The sequence below is a fragment of the Caretta caretta genome, chromosome 15 (assembly GCF_965140235.1).
Source record: "Caretta caretta isolate rCarCar2 chromosome 15, rCarCar1.hap1, whole genome shotgun sequence".
In the NCBI taxonomy this organism is placed as follows: domain Eukaryota; kingdom Metazoa; phylum Chordata; order Testudines; family Cheloniidae; genus Caretta; species Caretta caretta.
In genome coordinates, this window is record NC_134220.1 from 6,611,058 (window position 1) to 6,631,415 (window position 20,358).

At 48.1% G+C, this 20,358-nt stretch overlaps 1 protein-coding gene and 1 long non-coding RNA gene across 5 annotated transcripts in view; both read right to left on the bottom strand.

Annotated features, from left to right (window-relative positions):
* RBM19 (RNA binding motif protein 19) overlaps positions 1–20,358 on the bottom strand; it is a 147,049-nt gene that overhangs the window by 37,794 nt on the left and 88,897 nt on the right. For all 4 annotated transcript variants that reach the window (XR_007352793.2, XM_048821083.2, XM_048821081.2 and 1 more), the window contains exon 23: positions 14,328–14,448. Coding sequence is in view for 3 of the 4 variants with exons in the window: in XM_048821083.2 (XP_048677040.2) it covers positions 14,328–14,448 (121 nt within the window). In the remaining variant the exon portion in view is untranslated. The remainder of the gene's footprint in view (positions 1–14,327; positions 14,449–20,358) is intronic.
* Positions 622–14,308, bottom strand: LOC142069376 (uncharacterized). Its single transcript, XR_012665173.1, has 2 exons — positions 10,419–14,308; positions 622–8,467 (listed from the first exon to the last, which is right to left on the bottom strand). It is a non-coding gene; the product is annotated as an uncharacterized LOC142069376 (long non-coding RNA).

Sequence of the window (20,358 nt, forward strand, 5' to 3'; positions counted from 1 at the left end):
ACACCCCCTCTTTCCCCCTTAAACAATTTTGCATTTCTGGAGTTCCCATCTAATGATTTTATTTTTCAATTAATTCCTTGACAGAATGCCAGAATTGGTCTCCCTTGACTTCTAGACTTTAGGAATGCTGTGGGAGACAGGCGAGGGGCAAGGGAGATTGGAGGGGTGGGGGGGAGAGAATATTGTCCGGCCATGGCTTCCGCTCAGTGTCAGACCCCCAGAGACAGGAGGAAGGCTAGAATGATCTATTCAGAGAGCAACCCTCCCATTGTTAAAGTGAGACATAAGGCTGCAGGTGTCTCTTGCTTAAACATGACAAGGAAAATTGGGACAAACTGAAACAGTTGAAAGTCTGGAACCTCACAGCCACCAGTAACCTTAACTCTGCCCTAGGATCCTTACCCGATCGCCATCTACAGCCCCTGTAATGTTACCCAATACCCCAGTCATCTTTGACTCATCCCAGATCACCTTTCTACTAACTTTCAGGGACGTCAGAATTAGCCCAGGCTCCTTCCTGGATGTTTCCCCAATCTCCCTCCCCTGCACACACAAAACCCTCTCACTCAAGTGTGGTGGTGGTTTCAACCTAGGCTAGCTGGGGCAGCAGGGCTTTCACTGGGGCTGTAACCCACCTGTTTTTCAATGAGGACACAGGCTAAGCCACTCAAGTGCTGAAAGTCCTCCAATGCCTTCCCTCAATTCACCCTGCTCAGAAGGACAGACACGTTCTCTTACAATTCACTGGGGGGAAAAAGCCATACAGCGGCTCAGCTCACTGAAGTGCGAAGCACCCTGGGATGTGCCCCCAGAAGTCCTAGTGACACACATGCAGCACCAGTGAGGACACTAACTCGACGTCACACTTCACTCTGTTATTGAGAAACAGGGATAACATACTCCCCATATACGTGCACCAAGTCCAACTGGTACTTTGCGCTACACACTGCACGAAGTGGGAACAGGTACGGTTACTGTCCAACCATAATCATCAACGTTAACTCACATGTGATAGTGTGCACACAGGGCTGGGTTCAGATTTCAGGGGTGACTCAGGAGTAGCTTTGCTGATGGCAGTGGAGTTATACCAGTGTAAAGGAGATCAGAAGCAAGTGGCATCTGTCTAGGGGAACCAAGAACTGGAGACAGACGCCATCAATCAGAAGGCTGCTGATGGAACCTTAACTATAAACATTAACTCCAAATTTTCAAAATTTAGAGAAGCCCTAATCATCCTTGTGTTGCTTTTTGGTGTCTAAATGGGTTATACCTTATATGACGGTTACATTCATAGCTGTAAAGGGTTAGCAATTGATAGGCAGCTGTTTTAATAAACAGTAAATTGTCAAAAATTAAACGTCATTAGGTTGCTTATAACCACGGCTCGTCAATTACACCTTCCACTGATACACTTATCTAATACTTACCAGCCTTATCTGCATATCACTATCACTTATTGACCCTTTATAAGCTACTTATTACGGACAAAAAATGTGTTCAAAGAACGTTGCAAAGTCAAACGCTCAAAAAATAGGAGCTGTCAGAATTAAGGTTCCACGGGTCAACCCTAATGTGGCCTTGGGCATGTTATAATAGCATAGGGAGCCTGAGGGTCTCATCTTGCTCTCCCTCAAAAGATCAATATCAACGCGTATCCCTCGAAAACGACAGCCCAGATTGGGGGTTATTGCTTAGCTTGAATAGTTCCGCAGGAGCACAGGATGTTGACAGAGGGCACCGCATCAGGCAGCGTTCAAGTATTTGCCTAGGCACTTCACAGTCACCCCGGGTCACTCCTCAGCTTCCAATGCTCTGCAGTGTGCCTGTACGCTCACCAAACCTGGGACCCGACGCCCCACGCGGGAGAAGGTAGTTCCACCACTTCATGGTAATACCACGCCAGTTGCTTGCCTACCTAGGCTTGTGCGAGAGGTGCGTACTTCTCACTGTAATGGTGGCGGTATAAAAGAGGGAGACAGGCAGTCCTCAGCCTTCCATTTGTCTGAGGAATTTACATGACCTTCAGCCCTATGGCATCTGAGCACCTCACAGTCTTTACACACACCCCTGTGCGGTAGGGCAGGGCTAATGTCCCCATTGTACAGAGGGGAAACTGAGGTACAGACACACTATAACCTGCTCAAGGTTACACAAGAAGTGTGGGGGGGAGCAAGGAATTGAATCTGGGTCTCCCAAGTCCCACTGGACCTTCCACCCTTCTACACTGTCATCCTAACCTGCAAAGGTGCCTATAAACAGCGGCTGAAACACCCCGGGTCTCAGTGGCAAGCCTGTGGGCTTTGTAAAATCTGTCCTTCAAAATCCAAAGTTACTGCCAATGCTTTGCATCCTTTCTGCTGCCTAGACTTGCATGGCTTCTGACAGTTTGAATTTTAATTCTGAATAATTAAAATCACAGCAGAAACTCACTGAAACGCCACTCTGCACGAACGTCCAGCATAGAAACTGTCCGATCCTTTGTTGTTTTGCAGACAGAACTGGGATTTGGCCAACATCACATGGGAAGCTGGTGGCAGAGTCAGGAATAGAACCCAAGAGTCCTGACTCCCCTGTGGTAGAGACTGCTGCTATGACTCCCCAGAAACGAGTACGTCCCAAGATGCACATAGCTGTAGCAGGGAGATTTCAGCAGCTGGGCATAGTCAGCTGAAGGGTCTTGAGAGGGGCTGCACAGAGCACTGTGAATGGGACCCTATCTGGGAGAAAGCTTCTCCACCTCCTGGCAGGGGCACTGGCCAGCTAAGGGGATGAGGGATGGAAATGCAGAGCCTTCCACCTCTAGGTCGTCAGCTGCAATCTAGCTCAGATCACTGTGAATGAGCATTACCATTGCCCGACGGCGATGTGGTGGCCTCTGACAAATCAGTTGCCACAGCCCATTCCCTAGTAGGCGAGTGTGTATGTCATCATGTCCCCTGCAACTGGTCACAGCAGGTGACGTCTGGAGACATGACCAGGAACAAAAGGGCCACAGGGAGTCAGCGGCCGTCAAACCATCGGCAAGCTCTACTGTACTGTGCAGGGTGGAGACATCACACCTTGATGGGGCTGCAGGTGGGGAGGTGGGTGTGGGAAGCTTTCCCAGGCCATACTGCTCTGGGGTGGAGGAGTTCAATCTGCAGCGCTGCCAAGACAGCACCTTGGATCAGCATCAAATGAAAATAACAATATAAAATACAAGCTGCCAGTGAGGATATGCCTCCCCCTCCCCAGCCACTTGCCAATGCAGAAGAGATCTGGGTTCGAGGCCTGGCTCTGCCACAGGCTTCCTGAGTGACTGTAGGCGAGTCACTTATAGATGGCTCTTTAGTCAGTGCCCAGAATTGTCAATCTTGCCTATTTAGAATGTAAGCTCTACAGGGCAGGGACTGCTTCTTCCTCTGTGTTTGTACAGCACCAAGCACAATGGGGCTCTGATCTCAGTGCGGTTGCACACATTAGAGGTGGGCGCTCACTCTCCACATAAGCAGGCCCTTGCTCTCCAGACTAGGAACTCCCAGAGACGACACAGGCAGGCAGCTGCTGGGAATGCACATAACCGTTTGCGCACCTTCTAAAAAAGGGAAGCAAATTGGTTTGACTTTGGTGCATGCATTGTGGTTCTGCTGCTCCAAGCTGGTTAAGGTTTGCCTGCTAACTATGCTATTTGCTTTCTTTAGACAATAGCAAAAGCCAATGAGGGCGGGGGCTAACGGGGAATTACCATGGGATTATCACATGGCAGGGTTGTGGCTGTCACACTAATCCGGCAGGGTTTTACTCTCTGGCTACGGCATGTGTTTGCATTAGTTACAGATGCTCTGAAAAACAAAACAAAAACAGAGGCACAAAGCAGAGGGGAAGGGAGATACATACTGGTGAAAGGAAAGCGTCTCAAATGAAAACAAACACGGGCTCTGAGGAGCTCTTCAAACACGATTACAGGTGGGGTCTCTACAATGCACCTAGCAAAAGTGGCCACCAAAAAGCCTCTAAAAAACTTTCCAAAGGACTCAAGGATAGCAACACTGGGTTTGATAGTGATAGGAAGTATTACTGGGCCAGATCCTTAGCTGGTGTAAATTGGTGCAGCTCCATCGATGCAGACTGTAAATAGTGGGCCAGATCCTCAGCATCAGTGGAGCTACACTGATTTACACCATCTCAGGATCTGACCCATTATTTACAAATGCAGTGCATGCACCAAAGTCAAACCAATTTGCTTCCCACAGCCTTCTGCAGAGCATCTGGCTGGTCATGTCTGTTCACCACACAGCCTCCTGGAGAACGAGAGGAACTGGTTATAAAATGTTGCTGCCTTGTTTTTTCTGTGCCTCTTTAGCACTGAAACATGAAACAAGTCCCTTGTCATGCCACCCCCCTGCCCCACATGCTTTCCATTTGGAAGCACCCCTATACACACCCACACTTGCCACCCCCATCTTGCCCATGAAAAGTCACTTTCCCCCTCCTAAGCCTAGTGCGAAATTCCCCTTCTGTCAGTTTAATTCTTTGATCGATGGGGAAGAGAAGGAAAAACGGCCCTGCTCAGCTGGCCTCCCAAGTTACCCCTGGCAGGAGATCGCCGGCCCCGCTGGTGACGGCTGAGTGAAATGTTTGCGGAGCACAGAGAACACAAGTCAATAGTAATTTAACTGGATTGGGAGCAAGTACCTTCCCTGCACGGATTGCAGCTCCCGGGAGAGAGGGAGTGTGTGCAGGATATTACTGGCTCGCTCGGAAATAGTTCCAAAACACCACTTGCCAGAGTGAGGGAGGCAGAGGGAGGCTTGCAGGCTGACACCGGCGCTACTGCTGTCTGGAATTGCAAGGGCTAGAGAAAGCGAGAGGGGGTTGTGTCTGTTCATAGAGGTGTGCCCCTCTCTGAGGCATCACCTCCCCTGGGAACTGACTGGACAGACCAGACTCCAGGTTGGAGAGCATCCACAACCTCCATTTTCCAAAGGCCACAGGAGGATTGGAGTGGTGACAGCGGGGTGCATCCCAAAACGAGCAGGGCTCAATCCCCAGTTTAATCGTGCACTGGTTTGTGTGCAAAGCAGCCTCAATTGTAAAAGTAACTCCCCCACACTGGAAAAGTATTCTAGGAAAATTCTTCCCATCACCCAACTCCTTCCCTGCAGGAATCCAGAGCCCTACGTAAGTTCTCGGAGCAGGGTCCGATGGAGCCTCGAGTGGCTGAATGCAGATCAGCTGCCATACAGGCTCATAGGAAAGGCCATAAGAGAGAACCCCAGTGGGCCGCCCAGCCCAGAATGTGTCTGACAGTGGACAGCACGAGATGCCTTAGAGGAAAATGGAAGGAACCCCATTAATAACCTACCTACAGGGGAAAGCTTCTTCCCAACACCCCCCCAGTTAGGGCTTGTCTATACAGTGACACTCAGGAGAGCTAATCCAAATGAATTTTTCAAGGGGATTAATTAAGCCACATTAAATCCCTGTGTGGATGCACTTAGTCAGAATTAAAGTGGCCTTAATTCAGTCTAGTTTAATTCACTTCAGAAATGAATTAAGTATTCACGCAGGGGTTTAATGTGGTTTAACTAATCCACTTTACATACATCTTTAGAACATTCGAATTAACTCTCCTATCTCTCCGTAGATAAGCCCTTAGTGTTTGCTTTATAGCCCTGCAATCTAACCCAAACCCAATGGGGACTCAAGTACAACTTCCTGGGTGGGATAGCTCAGTGGTTTGAGCATTGGCCTGTTAAACCCAGGGTTGTGAGTTCAATCCTTGAGGGGGCCATTTAGGGATCTGGGGCAAAAATTGGGGATTGGTCCCGCTTTGAGCAGGGGGTTGGACTAGATGACCTCCTGAGGTTCCTTCCAACCCGGATAGTCTATGATTCCTCTTGGGCCGTGGCTGGGTCAGCTCAACTCCTGCCCTGTGATCAGGCCGGTGGCAGCTGCGTGTCCCACTCCTGCAAGCTGACACCTCCCTGCTCTGTGGAGCGAACGTGCTGAGGAATTGCAGCATCTCTCACTGCATGGTGCACACAGCGCAGCAGGGGGCGGTGGACAGCAGGAGCAGGGCACGCAGCTGCCGGCGCCAGCTCCATGGGTAGGAGGCATCAGTGTCACTGAATCGGGTTCCGGGGGAAGGGTTGGGAAAGGTGAGCTTGGGTTTGGTTCCAGCTTAAAAATCAGACCTGAGCAGAGCTCTATCTCGTTTTATGTCCTTAAGCAGAAGAGTTTCTATCCGTTACATTTGTTTTTTCTTCCCAATGTTACAGTGGATGTTCTCTTTGAACATAAAAGCATCTAATACTTTCTGGAATTCTGCTAAGCTCCTGCCTCAATATCATCTCATAGCACTGAGTTCCACGGACTAACGGTGTGGTGTATAAAAAAAGTATTTAAAATCTTGGGTTGTGTAATCCATAATGTATACAAACCGAGAGCACTAAAAAGAGGCTATACTAATATATGATAAGAGGGCAAACACACTCCTTGGATGCATATGCAGGGGAATATCAATTAGGAGTAGGGAGGTGTTACTGCCACTCTAGATGGCCGTAGGGAGACCATTCTGGAATACTGCGTCCAGTTCTGGTACCCACATTTCAAAAAGGAAGTTGGAAAAAACATGGAAAGGTTTCAAAAGAAACTACAAGATGATCCGAGGTCTGAAAAACAAGCGAGAGTCTGAAGACACTATCTATTTAGTTTGCTGAAGAGAAGGCTAAGGGGTGACTTGATGATAATTGCAAAAACCTACATGGGGAAGAGATTTCTGACAGCTGATGGCTCTTTAGTCGAGCAAAAAACAAAAACCAAGACCCAATGATTGGAAGATGAACCTAGACGAATGCAGATTAGAAATAAGTTGCATACTTTTAACAGTGAGAGAAATTAATTCTCTAGCTGGACCAAATTCTCTAGCAATGGTGGATCCTCCATCGCTTGCAGTCTAGAAGTCAAAACTGTATATCTTTCTAAAAGGTACCTACAGAAGTCATAGGCTAGATGCAGGAATCAGTTGGTGAGATTCTCTGGCCTGTGCTATTTGGTAGGTCAGACTAGATGAGGATTATGATCCCTTCTTTCCTTAAAATCTATTACTCTATACTTTGATGTATAGAAATGCTAAAAAGGGCACCCATCCATATGGTCTAAGACAGTAGTTCTCAACCTTTTTGATACCAGAGACCGGCTTGCTGCGTCCTAAACTGTGTCAGGGAGATCACAGGTCTAGAGACTGGTCGTGGAGAACCACTGTCTAAGAGAATCACTATGAAGAGGATGGAGTTTATTGTTGGTGCAAGTCAAACATTTAGTGAAAGTGTGGCCGCAGTAGTCTTGGAGCGTGCACCCTGTCATCCAATGTTAAAAAAAAATGGATAAGTTGTTACAAACCCATCTCCCTCCTCGTTGGCACTGTGAAGCCTGTCCTACACGTGGACACATGAGGCCACATAATGTTGGCAACACCTGTACAACCCTGTTGCGGCCACAAAGAAGAAGAAACTGAAAAAGGGCTTTTTTAATAACACCCCTCCCCCAAGTGTTTCAAAATACTTTTTAAGTTTTACTATCAATTAGCATGAAACATGGAATGACACGACTACAAAAGGGGTACATTCTGAAACCTACGAGGGATATGGAATATTCATCACGTTTGTCCTGCCCAGACATTTGCCTTATTCTAGTATGTGCAGAAACTTCCATGACACTTTAATTGTTTGCTCACATTTCCGTGCAAGTTTTACTAATAACTAGGAAGAGAGCCAGGTGTACTGTAGTCCAGGCTTATGTTCTGCAGCTCTGCCAGCATAACACCACCAGTGCAGCGTGATATAAACGGGCACCACCTCATTATACAAGTCCTGAGCCTGACGTGACCAGAGTCTACAGATTTATTCAGTGAATACAAATCACTTGCATTTCTGGGGCACTTTTGATTCTGAAGGACCCCAAAGCGCTTTGTAAACTATACAGGCATCACTTCACTGCCCACAGAACAGCAGCCCCTCTGGTGTGGCAGGACGCAGCTGTTGAACAATGCACAGTAACACCGCACAGTTTAGGGCAGGAAGCAAAGAATGCTCCATCAGCCCAAGGAAGGGACTGCTGTGCTGTCAGTACGCTGAGGACACCGAGCTCCGATTGTCCTTCTCAGCTGGGATAGTAGAGCAGAAGTGGGGACCGGCATGAAAAGTCGTTCACTCCTGGCAATACAGAAGTGGGAGCTTTTTGGTGGAAGGGAGCACTTGGAAGAACTGGTAACAATAGTGACCTCACCCTTAATGTAGGATGTCTGCTCTCCATGTCTCAGGGTCCTGCTGGGCTCATCTCTGCTCCTGGGCACTCAGAGCCTGGGTGGGCAGAAATGCCTTTTCCTCCTCCTCCTCCCTTTCCTCTTGGATGCTGCCCTGGTCATGGTACATGCCTTGGTGCCCTCAAGGCTAGGTTACTGCCACAGGAGGACTCTGAAAGCCACCTGGAAACCACAGCCAGTTAGGCAGATAGCAGCCCTCCTCATAAGCAGTGCTCATGTTGGTCCACCCAGGGCTGCACGTGCTAGACGAGTAGTTTTCAAACTGTGGGTCGTGACCCAGACACTGGGTGGCGGCGGCGGCTCCGATCAGCACTGCTGACCGGGCTGTTAAAAGTCCTGTCGGTGGTGCTGCCCAGCTAAGGCAGGCTAGTTCCTACCTGTTCTGACACTGTGCTGCGCCCCGGAAGCGACCAGCAGCAGGTCCAGCTCCTAGGCAGGGGGGCCACAGGGCTCCACACGCTGCCCCTGCCCTGAGCACCGGCTCCACACACCCATTGGCTGGTTCCCAGCCAATGGGAGCTGGAGGGGTGGTGCCTTTGGGTGAGAGCCGCGTGGAGACGCTTGCGCACCTCCACCTAGGAGCTGGACCTGCTGCTGGCCGCTTCCGGGGCGCAACGTGGTCTGCAGTGTCAGGACAGGCAGGAAGCCTGCCTTAGCACCCCCGCTGCAACGCTGTCCGGGAGCCGCCCGAGGTAAGCTCGCACCCCAATCCCCTGCCCCAGCCTTGAGAGCCCCCAAACCCGGAGCCCCTTCCTGCATCCCATACCCCTCATCCCCAGCTCCACCCCAGAGCCTGCACCCCCAGCCCAGAACCCTGACTCCCTCCTGCACCCCCAACCCCCTCCCACACCCTGAACGCCTCATTCCCGGCCCCACCCCACAGCCCTCACCCTGCACCCCAACCCTGAGACCCTCCCACACACCAAACCCCTCATCCCCAGCTCCGTTGGGTCATGGGCATCAACAATTTTCTTCAACTGGGTCGCCAGAAAATAAGTTTGAAAACCACTGTGCTAGACTGTCTGCCAGTCTAACTCTGGGTCCGTTTCAAGAACACAACCTCCATTCTTTAAATCCCCAAACTTGGATTTGAATCTGGCTCTCCTTAAGATCATCTCTCACCTGCACCCTGCCCATGCCTACCCTATACCTCTGAGGCTGGCAGAGCCCGCTTTCAAACTAAGAGCCAGGAAGCAGAATGCTACCTGGGAGAAGGCACCAGGTAAGATCTCTCCTGCTGGATTTCCCCTACCAGGTAAATGAGGCGCAATCATGGCTGTGCACACTGGACACCACACCCGGATTCCTTCTTGTCAGTGAGCAGCTTTGTTACAGGGACATGTAATCTGTTGAGGGATGTAATCAGTTCAGGTCCTGTTGCCTGGGTACTACGGGGAAGGGACCTTAGAAATGCATGCAGTGGAATAACATTGGGAAGACCGCAATGACTGCTACTGGAGACTGGCCAGGGTAACACAGCTGTCACCCCTCTTCTTGTGCCATGGGATCTCCAATGACCACACATGGTCAGGACCTTACTTTGACGTGTCACCCAAAACATAAAACCCCCAGTACATTAGGCGCTATGTCAGTGTCTACTCAAAGCACCAATTACTGTCTCACCAGCACCACGTCCTGCAGCAACTTTGAATCTTTGGCGGGGTCTCTCAATCCAAGCAACCACCAGCTCTGACCCTATTTCGCTTAAGGCTGGACAAGCTCACAGCCCGAGTGAGCCTGGGGAGAAGTGGTGGTGGGGTGCTGGCATGGCTACTGGCTGCTAGTGATGCAAGTCGTATTTGAACCCAGTTCTCCAGGCAAGAGCATTAACCCACAGCACTGCCCTACCTGCTATTAACAAAAGAACAGGAAGGGGGGCATTTTTTTAAAAAAACAACAACCTGAGAGTGTAGCCAAACAAAGCCATTTCCCTTCTGCCTGAGAGGCCAGCAAACAAAGACTTCTGCATCAGATTCTTTTGGCACTATTATATGCGCTCTGCTGAATTCACAGGCACTGCGGCCTGCAAAAGGACTGAAAGCTTCTCTCAGCCACGAGCCTGCTGTTTGAACCGCACTCTGGATGAATGAGACACAGCCGGCAGCTTACTTACTTTCCTCTGCTGTGTTCACTTCTCTTCCTCTCCCGAGCTCCCTCCCACGCACATGTCTGCCAGAGCATCCCCCTCTTTGCTTGCTATGTGGGTTCGCTTTCAAAATCCAATTCAGGGGAGGGGGAGGGACAGAAGATGCTGTACCCAGACAAGCAGAGCTTTCCGCCTTCCCTGCTGACGCTTTCTGCCCTCTAAGGCTGCTGATCTTTTGAGCGACTTATGCTCCTCTTTGAAACGTCTACTGCATTGCAAGACGCCATGTTCTCTGTCTCTTGGGAGACACAGGAGAAAGAAAACAAGGCTGCGTTCTACATGGCCAAGGGCCCAACCCCCGTGGCTAAAAGCACGATATAAGCTACCCTCAAATTCAAGGTAAAGCGTACACACTGGGTTGCACATAAAAAACCTGGCTGTCCCATGCATGATCTGGAAGAACCCGAGGTGCACTAAATGCAGGGGAAACCATGTGCTTCAATGGAAATGGCTCGCTGGGAAGCAGAAAGAAAAGAGAAAAATGGAGCGTGCTCTCCGCAAAGGAGGCAGCGCGGGGCCTCAGCAGAGCGGAGCGGGTTCAGGTGGTGTTTGTATGTTCACAGTACGTGTGCCCCCAGCAGGAATGCTCATGGCTGGCAACAAATGAAGAACGTTCTGCTCCATGACTCACTCTCACTCTGCTAATCTAAACTGCGGCCTTGCTCGATGGGTGCTTGTGGTCTGAACAGCTCCCTTATCAGCCGGCGCGGAGCAGGAAGCACGGCTGGAGAGACGAGCACGTGGGTGGTTATAACAATCTGTGCCACAGTAACAACTAGCTGCGTGGCAAGATGGGATGGAGGAGGTCAGGGGAATAAATGGTGAAGCAGCTTTTGATTACAATCACCAATGACAAGAGTTTGGGGCTCTCAGACCCAGACATGTAGACTTTTTATTCCAACAATCACTCAGAGGACAGTATTAGAGTCCCAGCACTGGGCTAGACGGGAAGGGTCAAAGAGGTTTCAGAGCAGAACCGCAGTGCATTGGCACAAAGCTGGGTATTGCACAGCGCATTGGCACAAAACTGGGTATTGTACAGCGTAGACCCACAATATGCCTGGCTCTACCAACGGAAAAAATCAGCCTCTCCCCACCCCCAGCTAACGTGCTATACTGACCAAAACAATGGTGAAGGTGTATCAGAGAGGCTGCTGATGGAAGGGAGAGATGCAGCTGAAGTTTACCTGTGCTTATTTCTAGCCCTTCCATTTTCTGCAATATTACAGCAATGGTATGTGTCTCCCACACGTTCCAACATGGCAGACCGAAGCCACACAGAGCCTGGTGGAACACATTTCCCGTTCAGCTCCCAGTAACACTGTCAGGTTCCCTTTGGGGGTGGCTTTGAAGGACCATATGCTGGAATAGAACGCTCCAGGCAACTAGGAGATGAGCTAAGTCCTAGATATAGTCACACTGGGCTCTCAGGCAACCACTGAACCCAGGGTCCAGAAGGGGCATTGCTATTAAATACATATATTTCAGAAGCGCCTCTAGGGCTGAATTTGGATCAGGGCATTGTACAAACACAAGAGGCTTACAATCCAAGTAAAGAAACAAAATCAGCATCACTGGAGGGACTGAATCCACCAACCTTTCAGTTAACAGCTGCATGCACTTGCTCACTGTCCCACAGAGATGTTTGGTCAAGAACATTCCTTTTAAGTAGATGCCCTCACAGTGGACTCCAGGTTCAAGCCCTGAGTCCAGTCCATTAGGTCTGGCCTCTTATGTATTTCCCTGAAAACAGGGCTAAGCACAAAGTAACTGAATGCCAACTAGAAGTAACAATTAGTGAGGGGCAGTTGCCAGTGCGCATGTAGGGAGGGTAGGGGTTGAAGTCCAATCGGTCTGTTTCCCTATCTCCCAGCACTCTCAAACCAAGAACAATTCAAAGCGAGAGACTGCTCTTATTTTCAGTTCCAAACAGATGTGGCTTACTGAACTGTCTCTTGGTCCACAGCTAAGATCCTGGGGACATGGTGCCAGTTTGGCTTCCAACTTCTATCCAGAGCAGATAATACAAATGCTAGGACATTAAGATCCCAAGGACTCAGGGAAAACAAAACCAGACAGAGAACAAGCGCAGAGAAATCAGTGCACCTGTTTGAGCCCAGTGTGACCTGTTGGCAGAGCTGGCTGATGGGGAGGTTGACAAAGCAGGGGGAGCAGTCTGCATTTTTATTAGATCTGCAGTCACCAGGGAAAGTCAAGATCCGTTTTTTAAATGACTCCTCGAGGTGGCACAGGGGCTCTGGAGACTATGAAAACAGAGGGGGAGGCAATTCTAAGTATATTAGGGACAAATAAATCACCTTCCTTGCAGCTCCCTTCTCCTCTAGGGTCACCTTGAGGAAACCTCTTTCCCCACCTTACATCTCCAACTCCACGTGCCGTGTCTGGAGCTATTTACGTGCACAATTCCTCCCCCTCGGTGCACTGACGCCCCCTGATGGTTCAATTTTATTGGCAGACATTTGCACATGCCAGGCCTCCCTTGTGGTATCTAGGTCACACCAGTGGCTCGCCTATTATTTCCAGTGTTCACTTGCTTTTCTGCCTTTCACCAACAGCTGACTGTCACCCCTTCACGTTCAACAGCTGGTCTATCTGGTGGGATCCAGCCACACCCCTTTCACTGGAGACTGTCTTCCTAACCTGAATGTCTGTCAAGAACCACTGCCCATGCAGTCCTCTATTCCAGGGTGGGGGAGACGTGAGGTTTGCTTCTCATCGCCATGTACGTAAACTGATGCTTTCAATGCTTCCCTGGAATTACCTATCTCAACCCTTTTTTCTGGAGGAAGCTGGCGTGTGTATGATGGGGGCAGATTGCGTTGAAAGGCTGAAGGAGGAGCATTGATCTCCACTATAGTCCTTGAACCCAGGGGAGAACTTCTTACACAAATATTTGCCAATCAACGCATTGGCCCTTGTCAATGGCTGTCAATAGAAGTCTGCAGTAGGGTTATCCATGGAAATGTCGGCTTCTGGAATCTGATCCAAACAACACTGTTCAACTCTCAACTTCTTATCTGTTCCATTTTTACCTGGACTTCATTCTCCTCCTTCTGGAGGCCTGTATTTCTTGTAAATTAGCCATTCCAGGCACTAAACATGCTACCTTAACACACAGCATATGGGGATGTAGCATTTCAGTGTGCCAAAGCACATAATATCATGCTCTAATGTAGAACTCTTCATCAGTAGATCTCAACGTGCTTTACAAAGGTGGTCAGTAGCACTACCCCCATTTTACAGATGGGGAAACTGAGGCTCGTCAGACCGCTGGCTGGGCCAGGAATAGAACACAGTGTCTCCTAAGTTCCAGCCCAATGCTCTACTCACTAGGCCATACTGCACAGTTCCACTGCCTTATTATTCAGAGCCATGGGTATCAAAACAGCTTCCTGACCATTACCATCTCACCTCCTATTTGGGATGCCTGAATATTTGGAATTACCCACAGCACTGCCAGACTAGTGAACCCATATGGACTGCAGAAAATCATTTCATGGATTGACTGCTCCAGCGAGCGCATAAAGGGTCAACATACAGATGCATACAGGCAGGCATGAGCAAAGGAGTAGTCAGGATGTTTCATGACCCCTTTCCTTGGCACAACCTTCATTACCAGGGTATGGCTTCCCGCCAGTGCTCCTCGGTGCGGTTTACTCTAAAAGCACAGGAGACATCCTTGGTTTCCACATCCACCATGCAATACACCTTGCAGTTATGTTCTCGGGTTCCACCATCCATTTGCCAACCCATGAGAACAGACAGCTCCTGGGAAAGAACTGGTCTGACCCATGCCAGACAGGGACTCACTTATCTCAGATGTATTCACCATCTGGTTGGATGCTACTACATTACCGTGAAAATGCTCGGCTGTTTTCCGTCTCAGGGCCTCCACTGTTTCCTCCGTGTCAGCCCACTCCAAGACCAGCCTCCTGCCGTACAAGTGTGTGCTGTGGCACAGGGCGCTGAAGGCTTTCTGAAGGTTTAAAGGGGGGTGGGGAAAAAGAAATCACATGTAAGGAAACAAACTTAATATCTGTACGGGTTAAGTAATAGACATTGCCCTCCCTCTACCTCAAAAAAACCCAAAACCAAATCTATACGGACTCCTGGAACCCCAAGGCATCCAATTGTGGGGGGAGGGGGCATTACATAAGAATGGACATCCTGGGTCAGACCAAAGGTCCATCTAGGCCAGTATCCTGTCTTCCAACAATGGCCATTGCCAGGTGCTTCAGAGGGAGTGAACAGAACAGGTAATCATCAAGTGATCCATCTCCTGTTGTCCATTCCCACCTCTTGATCCAGACAGGGTGCTGATGTTCCTAAACACCTGCATTATGGAGTCTTCCCCTTGAAATCCAGCTACTCAAGGGGTACATCTACACTGGAATAAAAGACCTGCGGCACAGCCACAACTGGCCTGGGTCAGCTGACTCGGGTTAACCGGGCTCAGGCTGCGGGGCTAAAAATTGCAGTGTGGACATTTGGGCTCGGGCTGCAGCCTGACCTTTGCAGGGTCCTCAACCTCAGGCTCCAGGACAAGTGTGAACATCTACACAGCAATTTTACAGCCCCTCAGCCAGAGCCCCACAAGCCTGAGCCAGCTGACCGGGTCAGCCAAAGGTGTTTAATTGCTGTGTACACATACCCTAGAAGACAGCTCTCTCTGGGGAAGAGCAGTCTTCTGCAGCACGGTATCTTACAAATGCATTTGGTAGGGGCGATGGGAGGAGACATAAAACCAGGTGCAGCTGAGAAACACTGGCACAGGTTGGATGTGCCATTCCGCACTGCCTCCAGGCATACGTTTAGTGCAACACAACAGCTGTACAACCTGGAGTGTGGTCTTCTGCTTAGAATGGGAGCAGTCATCTAAGTCTCTCACACCAGGAAAGGTCAGACTAGATAACCACAGTGGTCCGTTCTGGCCGTGGAATCTGACAACACCGCAGACCATGTCACTCTCCTGTACGTCACAGTGAGAGTGTGAAACACAAGCATGATTCCAGAGCTCAGCTTTATGATTAAGTAGGTCCGCTGAGGCAATGCATTTTGAGAACTCCAGCTACTGGGGGTAAGAAGTTTTCCCTTCCATTAAATTCTGGTGATAGCATAAGTCACGGGAGCAAATCCGGATGCATCAGAACCCCAAAATGGAATTGCCTCCTATTTCATTGTTGTGGTTTTGTTTCTCATATAGTAAAATGGTTCGAATGTTTCCCTATTTGCTATTGCTAAAGAACGTGAGGAAGGCCATGACCTCACACTGACACTGAAGGCACAAGTGCTGGCAGTACCATTAACACAACAGACTTTCTAGATCCTCAGCTGATCAATGGGAATGCTCAGGAAACACTGGCTTTTTCCTTGGAGCTGTGCTCGGGACATTGCAGGAGTGCGCCCCGTTATGCAAACACACAGTCAGCATTTCTATAGCTCCATTCATTCCAAGGGACTGCAAAGTGCTTCAGAACAAGCCCAGACACATTTAGGAAGACTAAAATGTTCTCATAAATGTGTCAGATAAGACTGAAATAAAACATGTTTATAAGGTTTGTAAACTGACTTCTATGGGACACCTACAGTGACTTAAATGTATGTAGAGTGAGAAATGAATCAATTCACCAGGAAGTGAAATTGCAGCCATGTCTGGGGTGGAACACAAGAGCTTTTTAACAGCATACAGTAACACTACACAACTACTCAGGACAGGATTTGAACAGCATATGCAATTAAAACAGGGACAATTTAGACAGACAGTATTGTAGGTAGTTACTCAGACTGGCACTGGGTCAGGATACCAGAATTAACCTAGTCTGACTCCTGTCTCCTACAGTGACCAGTCTTAGAAACTTTAGAAGAAGTTGCAAGAATCTTCATAATGTCTCACGTTTGAACCCAAGCCCCTTTCCACCCTCTCATAAATCAGCCTGACTCGGCTCAGCAAACACTCAGGAACCAGATCTTAAGACCCTGCTGAGGGATGGGTCACAGCCTGAGTCTCACTAGGACTCAGGTCCAAGTCCTGTCATTTTGCAGTAGAGATAAAAGGTCTGCATAGTGCAGTGTGAATGTGTGAGCATGGCTGCGGGACCTGGGTCCAGCAATCGTAAATCCAGGTTTATCATGTAGCTTGGACGTTCAAGCGCAGGTATGGAAATACCGATTCCGCAAGTCCGGGTCCCGCAGATGCGGGTTTACAATGCAGTGTAGACATACCCTTAGGGACTAACCTGCCAAACGGGGGAGGAAAGGGGGAGTATTATTTTTCTTACCGGCCCTACTCTGTTGATGGCTGGTTCCTACTTTGAAGCAGGCAATTTTATAACCAGCATATATGTTTATCCAGACATAACCATGCATGTTCTTATCCATATAAATGTCTAATCCTTTTATGTGACTCCTACAAAGCTCCTGAAGCAATGAATTCCACGGGTTAATTATCTGTTGCATAAAAAAAAATTGCCATTTCAATATATTGCCTGTTTCAGTGAATGTCTCCCCCATTTTAACATTAAAAAAAAAAGTGTGAACAGGAGCTCCTGATTTGCCTGCCCTCCCCCATTCATTATTTTATTGACCTCTCATCTCTCTCTTCTTCTTCTCCTCTCTAAACTATATGATCCTAAACTGGAAAAGGACGGATACATTAATTTTCGGTTGGGTGTATTTTCTCCTCCCAGTACTTTTGCAGCTACAGCTGTTTTTATTTGCCGCCGCTGTTGTTTTAAAGGCCTATTTTCACATGGAATGTTAGCCAATTAGCAGAGCAATGTGTTGGCTTAAACAAATAGTCGAGGGGTAGGAGGAGGCCTCGGGAGCAGAGAATTGTGATGGCTGTTTACTTTGGCACAAAGAGCAATTCCACCCCTGGCAAACAACTGCAGCTCTAATCACTAGGCCTCATTTGTTAATTTATACTTTTTAATTTCTCACTTCCCACAACCCGAAGAAGAGAAAGGCTGTATTGAGAACAGTCAGGAATGAGCACGTATTGCCAGGGCAGCCATATTTTGCCCTACTGGGGGGTCCAGCTGGTAACCTGCCAGGCAACTGGGCACCTCATCTATATCAAATGAAGCTGCTGCAGCCACCTGTATTGGTAACGCAGGGTGCTGCCCGTGGAGACCACAGGTCCCAGCATGCTGGGATGTTCCATCCAGTCTGCTTGAATATGTTAACCCAATTAGTGTTCTTTATTTCTGTGCTCAAATATATTGACTTAATTTGTATTGCCAGTTTACAGGTTTGTTAATAAATCTGAGCATTATTGATTCTTTGGAAAAAAACAAAAAACATTGCATGCTGGGAACTATAGTGTCTGTGGGACCACCTTCAAGATGACCTCCAAAAGAAGGTGCAGGGGAAAGGAAGATATGTTTGTGCCATTTTTTTATTTCTTTAGGAGATATGAAGAAGGCCTACAAGGATTTTTTTCTTCTTTATTTTTAATCCTCCCCCTTCCTTTTTTTTTAAACATTAGAAATTCAGGTCATGTCTGCATTGGAAGAATCTATGGACAACCAGTGAACAAGAAAGATATTGCGAAGTCACCAGAGAAACTTTACGTGTTATAGACGGACAGTGATTTTTTTCTATTCAAACTGTTTACATCTCAAGGGCTGAGAAGGCTCCTCCCAAGCCCTCACCTCTGGAATTTCTCCAAAAGAAAACAGGCAAGATGAGACTTGACATTCATGTTATCATTAATATAATATAATGAGAAAAAAATTCTGATGTTCTTTATACATCATAAAAGAAATGAGCAGAAACCTAACTCTCTCTCTCTCCGTTTCAGGTCACCTTTTAAGAGGAGGTTGGGTGAATTCAATCCTCAGGATCACACTTTATCCCCATCCGACCTACTGGCTGATAACCAGAGCTGTAGCCAGCTGTTCATCCAAGACTGACACTCATTGGAAGAGACTTCTAACCCTCCACTTACGAGTATCTCTTTACATCGATGTAAAGGAGGGTGGTGAAACACTGGAATGTGTTACCTAGGGACGTGGTGGAATCTCCTTCCTTTGACCTTTTTAAGGTCAGGCTTGACAAAGCCCTGGCTGGGATGATTTAGTTGAGGATTGGTCCTGCTTTGAGCAGGGGGTTGGACTAGATGACCTCCTGAGGTCCCTTCCAACCCTGATATTCTATGATTTAAAAGCTCTAGGTGCCCTTGATTGTTGAAAAATGCAAATCAAAAAGGAACTCCACCACAACCAAGCAGCAGCAACCTCTGCTAGTACAACCCAAGCTAGGTAAATGAAAATACAAAGCATCCTTCCCCCTCCAACTCTCCACCACCCTTACGATTCTCCCCGGCTTTCAAAATGCCTCAGGGCTTGAATGAAAACTACAGGCCTAGTGTTTAAGGAAAAAAGGACATGCTCATGTTTAAAACCTTGCTTCTGAACCCTTGTGGATCTGATTTTACATTGTTTGGTTTAGCTTAATGTAACAGCTCGCTATGGCAGGAATTCTTTGCTAGCTAAGTGCCACTTACAGAGTCCTAAAATTACAATATGGCTTTGGGAGAGTCAGCCAGCTGAGTTAGAGTTGGCTGCTCCATGTGCTGTGAATAGACTAAATCAGCCTAATGCAGTTTTCATTTGCAAATTTAAACAAACTGCACCCCAAAATGCTTTGTAAAGTTCAGTAATAAATTAAATGTTGCTTATTTATAATCCACTTCCAGGGTGCTGATTAAAAGGCATCTAGAGCCCATGCAGATGTGAACCAACAGCATACAAAACATTTCCAAAAAAGTCTAAAGAAAACCAGCTAGCTACATCCAGAACATAGCCAGGAAGCATCACACACATGCCCAAAATGTGTTTTCTGATGAGCTATTGAACTGTGGTGCTGCTGGAAGTACTGGTAGCCAGGTCCTGGAAAGGGTTAGAGAGGAGGTAGGTGTTGGGTAAGCCAAAATGAACAGGGAAAGAGAGAGAGGAAGAGGTGGCCAAGAAGGTGGGGTGGAACAAGCTGATGGAAGGTGTTTTGAAAGCCAGAAGGGCAATTCTGCGATGGATTCCAAAGCCAAGGGGCAGCTAGTCAAGCTGTTTGGGGACTGGGCTGTGCAGATGGAAGAGACAGTCTGCTTGTAATGGTGTCTGATGGCCTGGGGATTTGGAAAGTCATAGATCAAGAGACTGGACCGCTCAGTTAATCTCCCTTGGGTGCTATTCCTCACCATCTCTAAACACTGTTTTAATTTTGGGGACACTGCTTCTTTGCCTCTTCATTCCCCATTGCCCTATTAAACACTCAAGCGTAAGAGCCTTAGGGCCAGAATCATTAGAGGGACAAAGGGTTGATAACATTAGACTGCTGATAAATTTTCTTTCCTTCCTAAAAAGGAAACAGTCCCAGTTGAGGACATTCCCTACAATGCCAGCTGAGCTCAAGTTTGTTTTGAAGGGTTGAACATCTTTCCTGAATGGGCAATTTCTATTTGGAGACCAGATGTATTTTTATATCAGCAGGGGGGAAGGAAAGCAGAAACTCTGCCTGCAGTATTAGCTAAAAACAACCCAACTCTCTGCAGTAAGTACTCCAGGAAACATACAAATAAGCCAGTGCTGCTTTAATCAGAATCAATGTGCTTAGCAACACTGATCTGTGCAAAACAAATTCCTCCATGCAGCCACAAAACCAGATACCTTTAAACTTGACATCCATTTTTCAGAAGAGATGTAAACCAATGACCTGGCCTGCGGTTGTTAAAAATCCCAGGGTGCTTTTTAACCAGAGTTAGGATGTTAAAAACGGCTGCCCTGGCTACATTCCAATTCTGATCATTCCTCACTTTCAGTTATTAGAGGTGATAGCCTTCAGTTCCTGTTCTAACGTGTCTAGGGCTGCTGTGTTCTGCCATACACCA